At 41.3% G+C, this 18,967-nt stretch overlaps 1 protein-coding gene across 1 annotated transcript in view; it reads right to left on the reverse strand.

Moving 5' to 3' along the window:
* The window catches only part of LOC124721327 (PH-interacting protein), a 264,771-nt gene that overhangs the window by 59,918 nt on the left and 185,886 nt on the right, over positions 1-18,967 (reverse strand). The window contains exon 16 of the mRNA XM_047246240.1: positions 15,968-16,118. Coding sequence (XP_047102196.1) covers positions 15,968-16,118 — 151 coding nt within the window. The remainder of the gene's footprint in view (positions 1-15,967; positions 16,119-18,967) is intronic.

Genomic DNA, 18,967 nt, shown 5'->3' on the forward strand with positions numbered 1-18,967 from the left:
AACACCTATATCTGGGTCAGAATAACAAAGGAACTGACATCTAGCTGTTTATAGCGTTGCTACCACAGCAATAACCAACCACAGAATGTGCTTGAAGAGGGAATGAAGGAAGATTTGTGTTTAATGACATATCAACAGCAAGGTCATTAGGGACTGAGCACGAACTTGGATTAGGGAAGGAGGGGGGAGGAAAGCAACTCTGCCCTTTCAAAGGAACCATCCGAGTACTTGCCTTAAGCAGTATAGGGAAATGACGAAAACCTAACTGTGAGTGGCCGGACGGGAATCTGAACCATCAGCCTCCCAAATGCAAGTCCAGTGAGAGCACCACTCGCCACCTCACTTGGTGAGTATGTGCTTCAAATGTGGCTTTTGTTCTGTTATGCCACATAGCATTTACTTGTCAGCTGTATGTGGCTGGTGTCACTCTTGTGATTCAGTTTTGTCTTGTGCTTTGTTTCCCTCACACACATTTATTTTATATGACCAATTGTCTGGAGATCAGAGCAGATGTGCGCAGGAAAGTGTGGTTACTAAATATAAAGTTAAGCTATCTGCCCATATTTTGCATGGTCAGACATGTGAATTCATAGACTGGGTGTGGCAATATTTTGAGGAGAGAGTGATGTGACTAGACTACCTCTAAAGAAAGTAGTGAAAAGAACTGAAACACTTTGAAGATTCACAAAAACACTGTCATGAAAGCAGGGTTTCGCGGCGATATGAATTAATAAAATTTTCTCAAGCTTCCAGCCATGTCAGGTGGTTAAAATCCCACAAGCTTTCGACTGAGCTCTCCCCGGTCATTGTCAAGTGGTAAGACTGACTTCTGTGTTGCCATGGCCGAGTCATTATATAGCCGCACTGCTGGCTCTGACGTCACTGGTGCTCTCTTCCTCGCCATATATGGTCATGTTTTCATTCCGCGTCCGCCGTGCCCGTTTCAACATCGTGATAGCCAGGTCCCAGGCTGTGCTGAGCTGCAAACCTCCGTCCTTGTTGATGGTGTTTTCGGAGGAAAACATGACCATATATGGCAAGGAAGAGAGCACTAGTGACGTCACAGCCAAAGGTCTGGCTATATAATGATGCAGCCACGGTGACACAGCAGTCAGTCTTACCACTTGACAATGAGCAGGGAGAGCTCGGTCGAAAGCTCGTGGGATTTTAACCATCTGACGTGGCTGGGAGTCTGAAAAATTTTATTAATTCATATCGCCGAGGAAATGTGGTGCAGCATTAAACGCCTAGGGAACCTGCATGTTAAGAAGGCTAACCTGTTAAGCTTTCTAGCCTTCTTGCTACGCTGTCGAGATGAGAATGTGATTCCATGATTTGCCACGGTGAGCCATCACATCAACACCTCGGCAGCTAGAAGAATCTACCATTGTGACAGCTCTGCCCTGTTGCGGGAAAGGATACACTTCACTAGGAGGCAGCTGGATTTAAATGGTCACAAGCTGCTGGCTATCCATCTGCAATTGACAGAGGTACTCTCGGAAGTAGATTGGGAGGGGGTCAACGTGGCCATCACAGCAACAACAGGTGTCATCGCAAAAGAAGACCACAGAGAAACAGAAAGGGAAGTTCACGTGGCTATCTCAACAACAACACGGTGCAGAGTGGAAATCAATGGAACGAACTGTCATCAACATGACGGGGAAAGAGACCAACACGAGTGCCATTTCAGCGCTTAAGAAAGGTCTTAATTTTGCACCAGCGCCTCGGAGCATCCCTATCTGTGATATTATAAGTGGGGTTGAACAAGCAATCCGTAAGATGCCTAGTGAGAGTGCTGATGAAATTCGTTGTGAAACGTGTCGCTCATTTCAAAATCTAAACCACCGAGGTCTAACCTGACTAGGGCTGAACGCAGTGGTCTTCACACACTCCGCAACAACCCCCTCATCATGGTTCTGTCAGCTGACAAGGGCAATGCATCCGTCATTCTAAATAAAGCTGATTATGATGCCAAAATTCAGTTGATTCTAGAAGAGGATACATACCAGAAACAGCCACGGGACCCGATGTCAAGAATAATGAGGAAGACATCTGAGCTTCTGAAACAGTCAACACTGGAAGACGACATTATTAAGAATCTCCTCCATCAGGCGCTGAGACCATCTATGCTTTATGGACTACCAAAAATCCACAAACCGGATTCTCCTCTTTGTCCCATTGTGAACATCATTGGGTCACCCACTTACAAGCTGGCAAAAACACCTGGCCAGCCTCCTCGCACCACATGTGGGTCGTTGTGTGCATCACATCAAGAACATCGACAACTTTATCAACAGAATTAAACAACTGTGTCTTAGTCAAGGAGATATAATGGTTAGTTTTGATGTGGTCTCCCTGTTTACACATGTTCCGATCAATGACTGTATAGATATCCTCTTCCAGTTATTTGATAGCACAATTGTGGGACTGTTTAAGGACACATTGACATCATCATACTTCCTACATGGTGGCCAGTATTTCGACCAGTTGGACGGCGTGGCTATGGGAAGCCCACTAGCTCCATCCATAGCCAACATCGCCTTGGACACGGCTCCAGCTAAGCCAAGTTGCTTTTATCATTACGTCGATGACACTTATCATCTGGTCCCATGGTCGTGAAAAACTGGGAGAATTTTTAGAACACCTGAACAGCATTCACGGCCACATCAAGTTTACGATGGAAGTTGAGACAGATGGTGCATTTCCCTTCCTTGACATCCTCGTTCGACTGTAAACCAATGGGCACCTCAGCCACAGCATCTACAGGAAACCGACACACACAGATCGGTATCTGCACGCTTTCAGCCACCACCATGTGGCACAAACACGTGGCATTCTGAATACCCTCGTCCATCGTGCTAAAGTCGTTTCAGACGCTGGAAGTCTGCCACTAGAACTGAGCCACCTCCAAAAAGTCTTCCGGGATAATGGGTACAGCCATGGACAAGTGTCACAGGCTATATTTGGTGCAACACGCAAGAAACACACCAACAGAGAAGAGAACACCACCGAAGAAGAAAACAAGAAACTTGTGTTTTTGCCTTTCTGTGGTACAGTGTCAGGGAAGATTAGCCGTCTCCTGAAGAGATATAACATTTCATTGGTGTTCAGTGTCAATGTGGCTTTTACTAAATCGGCCAAACAGTACGCATGACGGAGCAACGCCAGACGGAACACGAAGGGTGCTTACGCCTACGCTATCCAGAAAAATCAGCCATGGCAGAACACGCCTTAGAAAATGGACACCGAATTCTATTCAACAAAAGATCTGACATTATGAAGATGAAGGGATTTTGGGAGAGCATCATAAAAGAAGCTATTGAAATACAAACCTCTGAAAAAAACCATCAACAAGGGGGTTTGCAGTTCAGCACAGCCTGGGACCTGGCTATCGCGATGTTAAAATGGGCACGACAGACGCGGAATGAAAACATGACCATATATAGCGAGGAAGAGAGCACCAGAGATGTTACAGCCAGCAGTGTGGCTATATAACAATGCAGCCACGGCGACATGGCAGTCAGTCTTACCACTTGACAATGACCAGGAAGAGCTTGGTCACCCAGTAAAAAGAGGAAGCTAGATCAATGAGTAACAGATTTGGCCAAATTCCAGCAAAATGCTGTTCATCACTAAATATATGGGTGTTAAGAGAGAAAAGAACATCCAGCTATTTAAAAAAACCTGTGTTACCATTAGCAAATAACACAATTGAAAAGCCTGTGTTGCCGAATGTACTTCATGGCCTGGTTCAGGGCAAAGAGCTCTGCTGTAAATACTGAGCAATGTTCTGGAACCTGATACCGAAAATCATTGATGTCAATGATGAATGTACATCCGACACCACAGCTGGTCCGAGAGCGATCAGTGTACACAAAGGTAGTGTTGCAAAGTTCCGTGCAAAGCTCAAGGAGCTTATGGCAATAGAGAGAGTCTGGAGTAGTGTCCTTAGGAAGCGAATGAAGTCCAAGTGAACACGGGCCGCTGCACAAAGCCAAGGTGGTGAAGGTTCACACCCATCAGGAAAGTGGCAGGTAGTGTGAAGTTAAGCTGATGGAACAATAGCTGAAAGCGAACTCCAGGAGGTAACATAGAAGATGGATGCATCCCATACTGGCAGTCAAAGGAGTCATTGAAGGAGGAGGCATAGGATGGGTGGCCAGGCTTGGCAGACAAACAGCACACACATCCACTGAGAAGAACATCACGTACAGATGCGTAAACGAAATACCCGTAGTCTATTTTCAAACGGATAAGGGATCTGTTGGGTATAGAGGAGAGTGGTTCTATCTGCTCCCCAGGAAGTACCATTGAAGAAATAAAGGACACTGAGGGACTGGGTACAGCAGGCAGCCACGTAATACATGTGGGAGCACCAAGAAAGTTTCCTATTGAGTAGGAGCCCCAGGAATTTTGTACTTTCAATGAACAGAAGAGCAACAGGCCCAAGATGTAAAGATGGTGGAATAAACCCATTCCATCACCAGAAATTCATACAACTGGTATTTTCAGTGGAAAAACGAAAGTCACTGATGATGCTCCACGAGTAAAGATGATCAAACCAATGCTGGAGACACCACTCAAGGAGACAAGTCCATGAAGAACTGCAATAGATCACAAAATCATCAATGAAACAGAGCCATAGATGCCCAGTGGGAGACAGCCCATAATAGGGTTAACGGCGACAGCAAAGAGGATGACGATTAGGACAGAACTCTGAAGCACATCGTTTTCCTGGATAAAAGTGTCCAACAAGGCAGAACCCATACATACTTTGTACACTCTGTCTTTTAAAAATTCCTGAAAGAAACAGGGCAGGTGACCTTGGAAGCCTGTGTGTAGAGAGTACGGAGGATACCAGTCCTCCAGCAGGTGTTGTAGCCTTTCTCCAAATTCAAAAACATGGCCATAGTCTGGTATTTCCATAGAAAACCATTCCTGACATGGGCTGACAAAGTGATGAGATGGTCAACTGCAGAATGGTGAGCTCAAAATCATTGTGCATTGGTTAGTAAATTGCAAGACTCGAGCCACAATACCAGCCAGGCATGAATCATATGTTCCATCATCTTACAAACACAGCTGGTGAGAGAAGTGGGGCGGTAGCTAGAAGGACAGTATTTGTCCTTACCAGGCTTAGGTATGGGTATGACAGTGGCTTCATGCCAGCATTTGGGAAATGTGCCCTCTGCCCAGATCCAATTGTAAATATAGACAAAGTGCTTTTCCGCAAGAGAAAGGTGCTGCAACATCTGAATGTGAAAGGAGCATGAAATCTCCACAAAATAGCTGCCCAAGGTGTTGGTGATAGCAATAGGGCCCACTCTGACATCATCTGCAACGATCATCATTTGCTACGGTCAGGCTGGAAATTGGGGAATGGACCGTGGTTCCAGACAGCTGTTGGACATTGGCCCACACGACGGAAGATGGAGTGAAACTGCTAGAAGAACTAGTAAATGAAATCCAGTTAGCGTTTTTGCTATCCTGAAGAACATGACAACACTGTTCACCCAACTGTTTATAATGTGTACAGTTTGCATTATAGGATGATGGTTAAAAATGCGGAGAGCACCTCTTCACTTGCAAATTGCATCATGGCATGCCTCAGTCCACCAAGGGACCAAGACATGGCACAGTAAAGATGAAGTGTGGGGAATGGAACGTTCTGTTGAAGTAAGGACAACTTTTGTAAGTTATTCTACCTGGTCATCACAACTGGAGAAAAGTTGTTCGTCGAAAGTTGCCAAGGAGAAGTAAAGCCTCCAGTCAGCCTTAGAAAACTGTCATTTGGGTTTGCACATAGGTGGAGTAGGTGTCAGCAAATGGACAGCATATGTGAAATGGTCGCTCTAGTATGTGTCAGAGTGAATGGACCACTCGAGATGATGGGCAAGATGAGCAGTGCAGAATGAGAGGTCTAAATGGTGCGTTGGAGTCTGAAAGGAACGTGGGTGCTCCAGTGTTAAGGAGGGATGTAATGGATTTTTTTCCAAAAAATTGATTTTAAAAAAATATTATTTTCTTGATCTACAAAGTTTAATCTATGTTGTGTGCGAATTTTATCATGATAGCAGCTTTATAAATGCCTTTAAATTGTTAAACTGATTAACTCTGCACTGGTTTGTGAAACCTTTATGTGGAAGTCAAGATTTGTGCATAATGGATGGTGGAAAAACTGTGTTTAGGAAATGGAGGTTGTATGGAAATCTGCTTACCAACAAAAAAGAGGAAGCAGCTCAAAATGAAGAACATAAGCTCTCAGCTTCAGTATCAAAACTTGGAACAGAAGAATTGTACAGGTGCGTGAATGATGATGATGGTATGGATTCCACTGGATTCAGACATATTGGTTTAGAGCGTCTCTGCCAGGCTATAAAGTTTTCATGTTCATGTGTTATGTGTAAAAATATGGAATGTACGATTGTTGTTGAAGAAAGAAAGAGTGGGAATAGTTTATGATTCTAAATTAATTTGTAATTCGTGTGGCTATAAATTTTTATTTTCTTCCTTTAAAAAAAAAAAAAAAAAAAAACTGGCACTGGTACCTATGAAAGCAATTTTAGGTTAGCATATGTGCTGAGATGCCTTGGACAGGGTAGGGAAGAGGGTAATGGTTTTCTGAACATGTCTTGTCTCCACCTTGTGCAAGGTTTGAAGAAATGTCTAATGCTGTATGTGATACTACCAAAGTTTCTATGAATAAAGCAGTGGAGGAACTGGTGGAAATAAACCAAAAAGAAATAGATCCTGGGGTAGATATTCATGACAGCATATCTCCTACAGACGTTACTGATCTGTGTGTGTCTGTAGTCTGTAGATGGGACGTGGATGAAGAGGGATCACACGTCTCTGTATGGAGTTGCATCTGTTATTGGTATTGACTCAGGTAAAGGTTTTGATGTAAAAATTATATCTAAATACTGCCACCAGTGTACAACAAGGAAAATGTCCAGCAATGGAGACAGTAAGAAACTGTGGCAAGAAAAGCATGCAATAGTATGCTCTATGAATTATAGTGGCTCAAGTTGGGGCATGGAGGCTGCTGCAGTTGTGAGGATGTTCTCCAGATCTGAGGACCAGTATGGTGTTAGATATACTAAATACCTTGGCAATCGGAACTCCTCTTCGTTCAAAGCTGTAGCAGATAAAAATGTGTACAATAAAACAATAGAAAAGTTGGAATGTGTTGGACACATCCAAAGGAGGCTTGGTGGTAGGCTTCGTCGCTTGCTGAAAGAGAAGAAAGGTGAAGTACTTGAGGATGGAAAACCACTAGGAGGAAAAGGAAGCTTACTCTGAAAGAAATGGATTTATAGGACAGCTATCAGAAAAAACACACACGTTTTAGAGGCAATGAGGTGTGCTGTGTGGGAAATTTTTTTTCACAAACTATCCACTGACCAAACCCCAATGCACAATCTACGTCTGAACGATGATTGGTGTAAGTAGAACAACAGAAATGACACCTATTCACATAAACACTCACAACCAGAACCTGTTACGAATGCAATTATGCCCACATTCAGGTTTCTTGCAAACCCTGATTTACTGAGGAAGTGTCTTCATGGAAAGACACAAAATGCAAATGAAATCCTCAATAATTTAATTTGGATTAGTTACTCAAAAAGGACATTCTGTAGACTTGAAGTACTCAAAATAGGTGTCTATGATGTAGTTTTATGTTACAATAATGGAAAGAATGGCAGAATTGAAGTGCTGAAGAGAGTTGGTATAGATCCTGGTGTGTTTACAACAGAAGCATTTTACACCATCGACAAGAGCAGGATCAAGAAAGCTAACAGATCAGTTTCTTACCTGCAAATACAGGCCAGGCAGATTCGAAGAGGAGAGAAGAGAAACCTGGAGGATGAGGAGCATCAGTATGGAGGATTTTAAAATTGAGATAAGCTTATTACACGTCAAAGTATGAAAAGAAAATCTTTGAACCTCATTTTCTCTGTTTTACATTTTTTACGTTATTGGAAGCCTTTTCTCAAAAAGTATATGCGCTAATGCTATGAAATTTTCAGGAACTGTTCACAACATGTTGCTGTCTTCCTGGAACTAAAAGAAACAAGATCCTGCAATTACATTCTGATTTTTAGATGATTGTATGTAGAAAATAAAGTTAATTTTGGAGGTGCAAAATTAAAAACTCAGTTAATGACACAACTTGTACCATAAATTAATAACTGTTGTTCAGTGGTCTTATAACCTTCTCAGGACACTACAATAAAATTTTCAGATTAATTGCATGATTAAAATTTGAGTAATGGCTTTTTATAGAGAAGACAATTAAAAAAATTAAAAATTCAAATTTTTGGCAAAATATTAATCTTGCATATTTTATTATGTTTTTTATGTTAAAACACAGCTCTTATGCTTTACTCATGCAAAATTTTAGATTTGTAAATTAATATATATAGTTGTAATGATTTTTAAAATAAATGTTTACATTTTCCATTACATCCCCCCTTAGCGCAGATGAGGTTGAGTTGACTGAGAAGGTCTGCCAAGAGGGCACCTCTCTGACAGGCTCAGGGAGAGCCCAAAAGGGATGGTGCATATTAAAGTCATTGAACAGTAAAAATGGGCGAGGGAGTTTTCCAATAAGTTGAAGGATGTCGGCCCTGGTGACACCGAATGACGGAGGGATGTAAACAGTACAAACGGAAAAGGTGAAGTGAGGAAGGAAAATGTGGACTGCAACAGCTTGCAGCTGGGTGTTGAAGGAGATGGTTTGACTATGATCATCATCTCGGATGAGCAACATAACACCCCCACGAGATGGAATGCTATCCTTTGGGGGGGGGGGGGGGGGGGAGGGGGGGGGGGGAGGTCAAAGCAGACCAGAAAGAAATGCAAGAGGTCAAAGCAGTAATGAGGATACAATTTTGTTTCCTGGAGGCAGAGAACAAGTGGAGATTGTGACTCCAAGAGCAGCTGTAATTCCTCCTGGTTGGATATCAGGCTGTGAACGTTCCAATGGAGGAGAGTCATGATGGAGAAAGAGGAGGAGGGAAGGAGGGAAAAAACGAAGAGGTGTCACCTCAGCAGCTGCTGAGTGCCAGCCTTTGAAGACACTGCTACAGGGCACAGAGGCTGGAGGCTCCTGCTCCACAACATCTACAGAGGTGTCGGCATTCTCTCTCAGCCAGTGTGTGGAGTACAGGGCAGAAAAACGATTGGCAGTGCACTTAGGCAACATGAAGGTCGGCTGGGTGAGGGTATCATGTGACAACACTGTTGAAGTGGATCTCCAAGTCAGTGAAGGAGATGTTTGACTTCTTGGAGCCTTTGCAGTTGGCAGATGATCAATCAGATGTCTGCTGGCTGGAGGGACGTAAAAAGTCTTTGTGAGAGTGTGCCTTCTGTCCTTTCTGGCCTGCTGGTTGTGTAGAAGGTGATTTTGCCACATGAGGCAAAAATCTGGTGGCTTGTTGCACAGCTGGAGGAGAAGGAGGTGGGGATGCTACTGTGACACTGGGTGATTTTACAACCACGGTGCTGAATTTGAGGTCTCATGTCAGTGTGGCCATGTCCTTCATGGAGTGAGATGTAGCAAGCACGGTACTGTAAGTGCTGGATGGTGATACACAGTGTTTCTGACTAGCCAACACCTTGCGAGTGACAGGGTAAGGCACTTTTTCCTTCACCCAGATCTCCTGGATGCATCGGTCATTGAGATAATGGGACAATCTTGGGAGGAGGCTGCAGTGTCACCACTGCAATTCATACAGTGGGGAGAAGGGGGCAGACAATCGCCCTCATGAGCATCCCTACTACAGGTTACACATTTGGCCAGGTGTCGACAGGACAGTCAACTGTGGTTGTAACAATCATATGGATAGGAGCGCATCGGGTTGGGAATGTATGCTCGGGCTGTGATAACTTCATAGCCCATCAAATGTGAGAAAAAGAGAGCATGTGAGCACTAAGGATTCATCTATCTTTTTCATCACCCGATGGACTGCAATGACGCGCTGATCAGAGAGGTCAGTTTCAATTTCTGCCTCAATCCGACCATCGAGTAGCCTTGTGTAAACAACACCACGCAAAAAATTCAGCGTTTGATGGGCCTCAACACGAACAGGATAGCCATAGAGAAGCAAAGCTGCAAGCAGTTGTTGTGCCAGAGAATAACAAGTAGTCTTCAAAAGCAAAGTGCCATTGCATAAACAAGAGCAGAATTTCACAGAGCCGGTAGCTGTATCAACACCTTTCTGTTTAAAAAAATATTAACAACAGCAAAGGACTGACAGTCTTCAGTACATGAAATCACGAGGAACTGAGGTGAGGCTGGGAGGGTCTTTTAAACATTAGCCTCATTCTGTTTACATTTAGTAGATGTAGACTGAGAAGATGATGTTTGGCTCATTGTGAGAAAATCCCCATGATTTCCAGCATCTCCAAAAGTGCTCTACTTCCAACTGGGAGGCCCCTCAGAGGGTGGGCTCACCCAACTTAGGTGATTGTTCACATCACAGGTCACACCTACCGAACACCCAACAGAGGGATCAATTGGCAAACTGAGAAGGTAACAGGTCAAGCAGTCACCACTCCCTGGGCCTGGCCTGTACTGGGGGCAGGGGGTGTACATGTGAACCCTACCTGTCAACCCAGGGCTGGGCATTATGCATTACCCATTCACCAGTTGTGTGTCAGACATGTGGGCCAGCCTTCAGTAATGCACAGGGAGGAGGAGGAGGAGGAGGAGGAACCTCAGACACTGAAGCAGAGAAAGGGAAAGGATAGAAGATGGCAAATGAAGAAAGAAAATAAATAAATAAATAAACAGTAGAGGGATTGGTCTGATATGAGGCTACTGAAAATGCAAAACCCATTCCCAAAAATATCACAGCCATGTTCCCCAAGGCAGGAGGAAAAATATAGCAAGAGGATAGACATGCAGCACGGAAGGGAAAAGATGCTGCAGAGGTGGGGGCCCTTTGGTGGCCAAGCACAAACTCACCAGAGTGTGGTGAGCCCCCTTGGGGAACAGAATCCTTGCTTTCAGGTATATAAAAATTAGTGAATACAAAATTAAAATGAAACAAATTGACATAAATGCATCGTGTTGTTGATTTTCATGAGACATTATTAAAGTATGGAATGAAGACCTTTTGTGGCCACATGAAACTTGGCTAAATACCAGTCATTCTATCAGAAAAGGCTGAAAAGATGACAGTACAAATGTATGTACTGCTGTTCCCAATGGAAAGGATGCAAGAATTATTGTCTTACTCATTGACACTTCCTTTGGGTTTGTACCAAACTGTGCCCCGGTTTACAAATTAAGGAAAACAAGCGAACACCATGAAGAGATGAATCACAAGACATTTCTTGAATGGTACAGCAACTATCGGATGACTCAAATCAGCTGTTTGTCTTTGTTATGGATAATGCCCCATGCCCTTCAGTTATCAGAGATAAAGCTTCAGTGATGGTAACAAAAATAGTTGACACTATAGATTAATTAAAACCTCACAATGTGCAAATTCAGGACAATTTGCATAAGGTGGAGTTCATAGAACTTACGAAACAAAATATGCCACAGCTTCAACAGTATATTGTTCATGAGTTGGCAAAAGAACATGACCACAGGGCTGTTGTGCTTTCACCATACTGCTTCCACTGTAATGCTATTGAAATGATTTGGGTACATATCAAGTCTTACATGACAACAAATAATGAAAGCTAACATGAGGCATAACTCCAGATACTGTTAGAGAGAGCTGTGGCACAAATGACACTTGAGAAGTACAACACACTGAAAAATTTGTTAAAGAATCCTGAAAACATGAAGTGAGGATAGTAAACAATAAGAAGATATAGTTTTATCCACAGACACAAACATCCACAGAACACAGCACAGGTAACAACAGTGTTGAGAAAGGAAATGACTCTGCAAACAATGGAGAAATGCAGATTGTGGCACAGGGGTAAACTTCACTCAGTTCAGACATACTTTGAGTACCTTCACCTGGAGTTCCATAAGAATTCTCATTTCACAGTTAAGGAATACCCTCCCCCTGCAGATGTACGACATACTACATGTGCACTACAATGACCGGTAAGATATGTAGGAAAGCTATGACCAAATAGTAGAACCATTGAGTCATCAGCAGGAACTAAAAAAAAAAAAAAAAAAAAAAAAGAGAGAGAGAGAGAGAATAAACAATAAATCCTTTGTTAAGTTAGAGTGCACGCACGCATACTCACCCACTTACCTACCCACCCACGCATGCATGCCCACCCACACGTGCACTTACGCACACACACCCTCCCCCCCCCCTCCAACACACACACACACACACACACACACACACACACACACACACACACACACACACACACACACACACACACACACACACACACACACACACGACCTTAAGTGACAATGTTATTACAATTCCATAAAATGAACTCACTACTGCACATTAAGGGTATATGGAATGAGTTTTTCGATGAAAAAATCTATTTTTGGGTAAATGCATTTTCGAAAAATTTAGACTCTCCCGTTTAATACCATGTATGAAATATTTGGATGACGTGAATAGAACTATTTTAAATAATTTTTTAAATAATTCCGACTCATGATGTTCCGCACCTTGTATATGAGATGCGAAATATACCTGATATAGACAGCCTTGCCAGAGATATAATTGAGCACAAGAGAGTTAGCTTTTTTGTTGGCTACACTGCTAGACAGTTGACAATAGATTCTGCATCATTTATATTGTTTCCTTTGTGAGTACATCCATGTCATTGTTGTGAAAGTCGTATGTGGAGAAGTCATTGAGTTTTCTTTCCATCAACATGCCAAGACCTAGTCTGAAGGTATTTAGAAAGCGTGTACATTGGCGCAAGAAAGTAAAGTGTACTAAAATTTCGTCTGATTCATCTTCATCAGTATCTGATGTCCCAGTAGCGACTAACCTCAACACTGGTAGTGATACATTGAGTGATGCTGCTGCCACTACACCGGAAAGTGCTTCAAGAAGAAAACTAGCTGGAATTGAAGAATACAAGAAACTAAATGCTGGGACTACAAAATATGAGGTAATTAACGTCTCTCTATTATCAGACATTTTGGAGAACAATGTGTGCTGCAAACAATGTGGAAAATGTGGTGTTTCATTGAAAACAAACTTACATGTAGGACTTGCTTGTGAATTAGAGCTGATGTGCAGTTATTGCAAAAACAGTGTTACTTTCTTCAATTCCTCACATGTTACTGCAGATACAGGTAAACTATACGATATAAACATTAGACTGGTTTATGGATTACGATGTATAGGAAAGGGCAGGGCTGCAAGTGCCATGTTGTGTGGTGTGATGAACCTCCCTCCTCCACCTTCAAAATTTAACAAACACATAATTGCAATAGGCTCTGCTGTAGAAGATGTGGCACAGGAAAACATGAAAGATGCTGTTAAGGAAGCAGTTGTTGAAAATAATAATAGCAGAGACTTGTGCATAGCTTTTGATGGAAGCTGGCAGAAGAGAGGCCACACATCTCTGAATGGTGTAGTAACAGCTACAAGTGTGGACACTGGTAAGGTAGTTGATGTGGCAATACTTTCCAAGCATTGCAGATGCAAGGAGAAAATGAAAAATAAACATGAAGAGGAGTGCATGGCAAATTACTATGGGTCAAGTGGTGGTATGGAAGTTGCTGGTGTAAGAAGTATTTATCAACGCTCAGTAAAATGGTACAACATTAGATACATAAATTATCTTGGAGATGGTGACTCAAAGGCATTCAAAGAAATTGAGGAACTGAGACCCTATGGTAACGATGTGAAAATTTCCAAACTGGAGTGTGTTGGCCATGTTCAGAACAGGATGGGATCAAGACTTCGACGGCTCAAGGCTAGCATGAAAGGCAAGAAATTGAGCGATGGAAAAACTTTAGATGGGAAAAATAGACTGACAGATGCTACAATAGATCATATTCAGAAGTGCTATGGTCTAGCAATAAGACAGAATACAGCAGATGCAGAATTAATGAGAAGAGCAGTCTGGCCTCTGTTTTTTCATACAGCTTCAAACAATGAGAATCCCCAACATAGGCTATGTCCAAAAGGAGGCGATAGTTGGTGCAAGTACAACAGAGGCAAGGTAACTAAGAAACAATACAATCACCCTCATCACCTGCCACCTGCCATAATGGATGAAATAAAACCAATATTCCGAGACCTCGCAGATATTAGTCTACTAAAGAAATGTCTTCATGGCCGGACTCAAAATCCAAATGAGTGTGTGAACCATGTGATATGGAATAGGCTACCTAAAACTGTGTTTGTGGGTATAAACACACTTCACTTTGGCGTTTATGATGCTGTTTCATCATTCAGTCAGGGCAATATAACAAAGTGCAAAGTTCTGCAGAAGTTGGGGCTCTGTGTAGGACTACGAACTGCCGCAGCTATGCTTTGTTTGGTCAAGGAACGGCTCAGGTCTTCAGATAATGCCATAAAAGTATATTCAAATATGGCTAGACAGCATAGCAGAGCCATCAAGAGGAAGCTGTTGGATGATTCTGATGATACAAGCTATGGAGCAGGCTTGTACTGAAATAAAAACTTTGAAGCTAATTTCCCGTAACTTTATTTTTTTTTTTTTTTGTATAAGGTACACTTTCTCAGGGCCTATTTATAGTAGAAAGATGAAATTTTCTGTAGTTGTTCCTTAAGACCTTCTAATATATCTGAATTAAAAGATATGTGGAATTATTTTGTATTAATGGATGTAAATTTTAAAATACTTGTTAAAATGTATAACTTTTTTTAACATTTACAAAAAATAAAATATCTGAAAAACTATACATTATTTTTTCAAAATTAATAATTCAGCATAAAAGCAGAACATATCTCTGCGTTCTGTGAAAAAAATCAAGAGTATCGTCCAAATAACAAATGAGAAAATGTTCCTAACTTTTAGCTCAATTTAACATTGTAAGCATAGGGCGTTCCGTATACCCTTAATAGGGAGTATGTGAAGGCAGTCAGTATGGAACTGCATAGTTACTGCTGCCACACCCATCCCCGTGTGCATATAATGGCAAACCAACGTCACCTCTCCCTTCCTGCTCAACTGAACTTCACTGTCAGTCACTTTGTTATTCTGATTCAGATATATAGCAGTGTAGTATCCTTAAATGTCACAAAACACAATCTGCCTAGAATAGCAATTTTAGTATGATAAAATGAAATATTGGCTAAAACTGCCCTGTTCTGTGATTTCTCAATTTTTCATTTACTTATTTCCATTTGAGTTAGTATAGGATGATAAGATCATGGCACAATCATTGTGACTGTCTTCAATATGTAATAATTCATTTGTATGAAACTGACATATTAAAATATAAGGAACTGTTCGAGCATTAATACTTCTTTCACATTCACTGTTGCAAGAATTGATAAAACTAACTTTCAACACATCTATTCTTTGTTACTAACACATCTTTCTTTGCCGTGAATAAGAACAACTCTTTCCTTTCTTCCATTCCTTTACATTCTTCTGTTTGAGTTGTTATTTTTGATTCTCTTTCTTGACAAAGTCTCCTTTGCATTTTCATTACTATTCTGTTTTTATACAAGCTATACTGTTTACTGATATTCGATTACAACTAAATGAGTAGAAGTGTAGATACCTTTCTTCATTTCATCTGCTGTCATTCTTACACATGGCAGCATTTCTAATTGTCATTTCACTCCACTTGACAATACACAAAATGGTTGCAAACACTAGATGTCTTCAAATTTTCATGTGCTCAGGAACAGAGTTAGGCATATTACTGTGCATTATGGGAGAAGAGTTGTCACATTTACAAATTGTTTAAACTAACAAATGGAAAAATACTGCACAGCTAAATTATGTTTAATCCTAAGGAATAACGTTTTTCTTAAGTAGAATTCATAAATTTGTGGACAAAAAATTAAGGAGAAAAGCTCACTGTTTATGCCACAAATCCTGCAGCACGTCGGAATCAAAAGGCTTAATAAGAGTGCCTCGGTTCCAACAAAAATCTGTGTCTCGCTGCCAGTTACCACTAGACTGTCTAACGCCTTCCACATCACCATTCCGACGAAATCCAAATCTTGGTCCTAAAGCAGACAAAGAAAGAAAGATTATTTCTATCTCTAAGATTTTGAGTATTTCGTAAAACACAAATACAAAAGTTAAACACAAAGCATTTCAACATAAGCAAAATGTAACCCCTGTAACTACAGTGCACTAGAAACAAAAGCATAAATGACCAAAAAAAGCTTGCCAAATCTAACATCTTCAATAGTCAGTATCAAAAGCTCTTTATCTGGAGATGACAAGAAACATGGGTGTGGGTCAAATATGACAATGTGAAGTGGAAATGGTAGAGACACTAGTAAACTTACATCAAAGGGACAGACACACACACACACACACACACACACACACACACACACACACACACCCCTAAGACCCCTACTCAAATAACCTAATGATGATGACTAATCGAGCACCAAATGTCGTATAGAAAAATTAGTCACTGAACCTCTGGCTTGGAATTACATTTCCTATTAATCACACAAGGAGGAAAAAAATCAGAAATCCTTGTACAGCACTGATTTACTGCATTTACTACTTATTCACACTGACAGTAACTGTAATTACAGCAATTTGAATAAAAATGATAAACCTGATGCATAAGAGGAGAGGAAGGAAAGAAATCTAGACTTCACCCTTTGACTGTTGGGGTCGTGGGACGAGTTTAGGCGCACTGAGTCACAGCTACCTGAGCACTACAGACATGTAAACACGCAGAGCTGTCTTTCCACCCTGCTCTTCCAGTAGCTGTTCAGTGGTCTCACTATATAGGTTGACAGTGCATACACGTTTGTTGCTGTGTCCCCTCTTTGCAGAATTTGGTTTCAATTCCTGTGTTTTTGTCAGTTTTCTTGTTTTCTATGTGAGAAATGTCACGTCACTGTGGTTTCACAAATAAAGAGATCCTGGACATGCTCACCAGGAGCAACAGTGAGTGTGAATTATCTGACATTGCTAGCAGTGATAAGTCTTCAACAGAAACCACAGCCCTTTACATCAGTGGGGAGAGCAAGAATTATAGTCAGCAGTTCCTCTGAATCCGAGGAATCAGAAAGTGACAGTGAAATGGTTCAGAAAAGAACGCACTTGAGTGACACATTTTACTGGAAAGAAACCAATTTCCAGCTGTTAAACCATTACTTCAATGACTCGAGTTCAGGACACAAATGCCAATTGGATACTGACCCAAGCATTCTTTCATTTCTTGTGAAATTTCTGTCTCAAGAACTGTTGAAATTTATTGCAGACAAAACAAATCGTTTTTACATTTACACCCAAGCATTCTTTCATTTCTTGTGAAATTTCTGTCTCAAGAACTGTTGCAATTTATTGCAGACAAAACAAATCGTTTTTACATTTACACCAGAGGAAATACTACAGAATCTGTGAATTCTCAACTGTCAAAGTGGAAAGACACTGGATTTGAGGAAATGTATTGTTTTGTTGCTGTTTGCCTTCTAATGGTACAAGTTAAAAAGTTAAAATTAAGTGATTATTGATCTAGAGACACACTTTTGAACACGCCAGTTTCCAGCAAAATTATGTCCCGAGGCCATTTTTGCTACTTCTGAGAACATTACACTTCAGTGATAACTCTGCGAGTACTGGAGGCGACAGTCTATTTTAGGACGATTGTTGACAAAGTTCGTAAGACGTTTCGTAATTTATTTCGCCCACATCACAAGCTTTGTATAGATGAAAGTCTTGCTCTTCAAAGGACAATTATCTTTTAAGCAGTTTATTCCAACCAAGCAAAGTAGATTTGGAATAAAGACATTTGTACTGGGTGACTGTCAGAGTGGGTATATTTTAGATTTTATTGTATATAGAGGTGCAACAACAGAAATTGGGTTCAACAATTTCAGAAAAAGTGGCGACATAGTGACAACTCTTATAGGACCTTATCTGGAACAGGGTCATATTCTTTATGTCGATAATTGGTACTCCAGCCCAGACCTGTTCCTCTGGCTTCACAACCATGGAACAGCTGCACGTGGCACTGTTCATATGAATAGGCGCAACATGCCAAAACTGCAGAAGAAATTAAAATGAGGACAAACTGAGTTTAAGTCCACTGACAAGGTCCTTGCTATCAAGTGGTGAGATAAGAGAGAGGTGTGCATTTTGACCACAAGTCACACAACACAAATGGTTGAAACAGAAAAGACACAGAAATACTGGCGAAAAAATAAAGAAACCACAATGTATTGTAGATTAAAAGTTGAGTATGAGTGCAGTTGACTGTTGTGACATGTTACTGAGCTCAGTGGGATCAGTGTGTAAGACTGTGAAATGGTTCAAGAAATATTTTTTTCCACATTTTGGATTTGTGCCCTCTAAATGTTCATGCTATCCACCAGTCAGTAAAAGGGCAAAAAATGGCATTCACAGAGTTTCACCTTTCTCTTGTAAGGGAGATTGTAGAAAAATATGCTACAGAATGGAAAAAAGCCGATAAGGGAAGGTGCTATGATGACGAGAATCCTCTGCGATTCACAGGGAGACATTTTCCGCCTGTTACGGGTGCAGTTGACCGTTGTGACATGTTACTGAGCTCAGTGAGATCAGACATTTGCAGAAAAGTATGCTCATGCACAGATTCGTGGTTTGCACGAAACCGAAAGTGCGCTGGGAAACTAGATACCAATGCAAAACTTGCAACATTCCATTATATGTTGTAACCTGCTTTGAGACTTATCATACAAAGAAGCATTATTAGTCATTGGGAACTAAATCTGAGAAAATTTATTGACACTTCTGAATGAACTACTAAAAAAAAGGCAAAAATGTAAAAAAAACGTATAAATCCATTTTTAACTTCACCAGTGCCGGTCCAAGGCCTGGATCGAAAAGGATGGGAAATAGATGC

This window comes from Schistocerca piceifrons, chromosome X (genome assembly GCF_021461385.2).
Source record: "Schistocerca piceifrons isolate TAMUIC-IGC-003096 chromosome X, iqSchPice1.1, whole genome shotgun sequence".
Classification (NCBI taxonomy): domain Eukaryota; kingdom Metazoa; phylum Arthropoda; class Insecta; order Orthoptera; family Acrididae; genus Schistocerca; species Schistocerca piceifrons.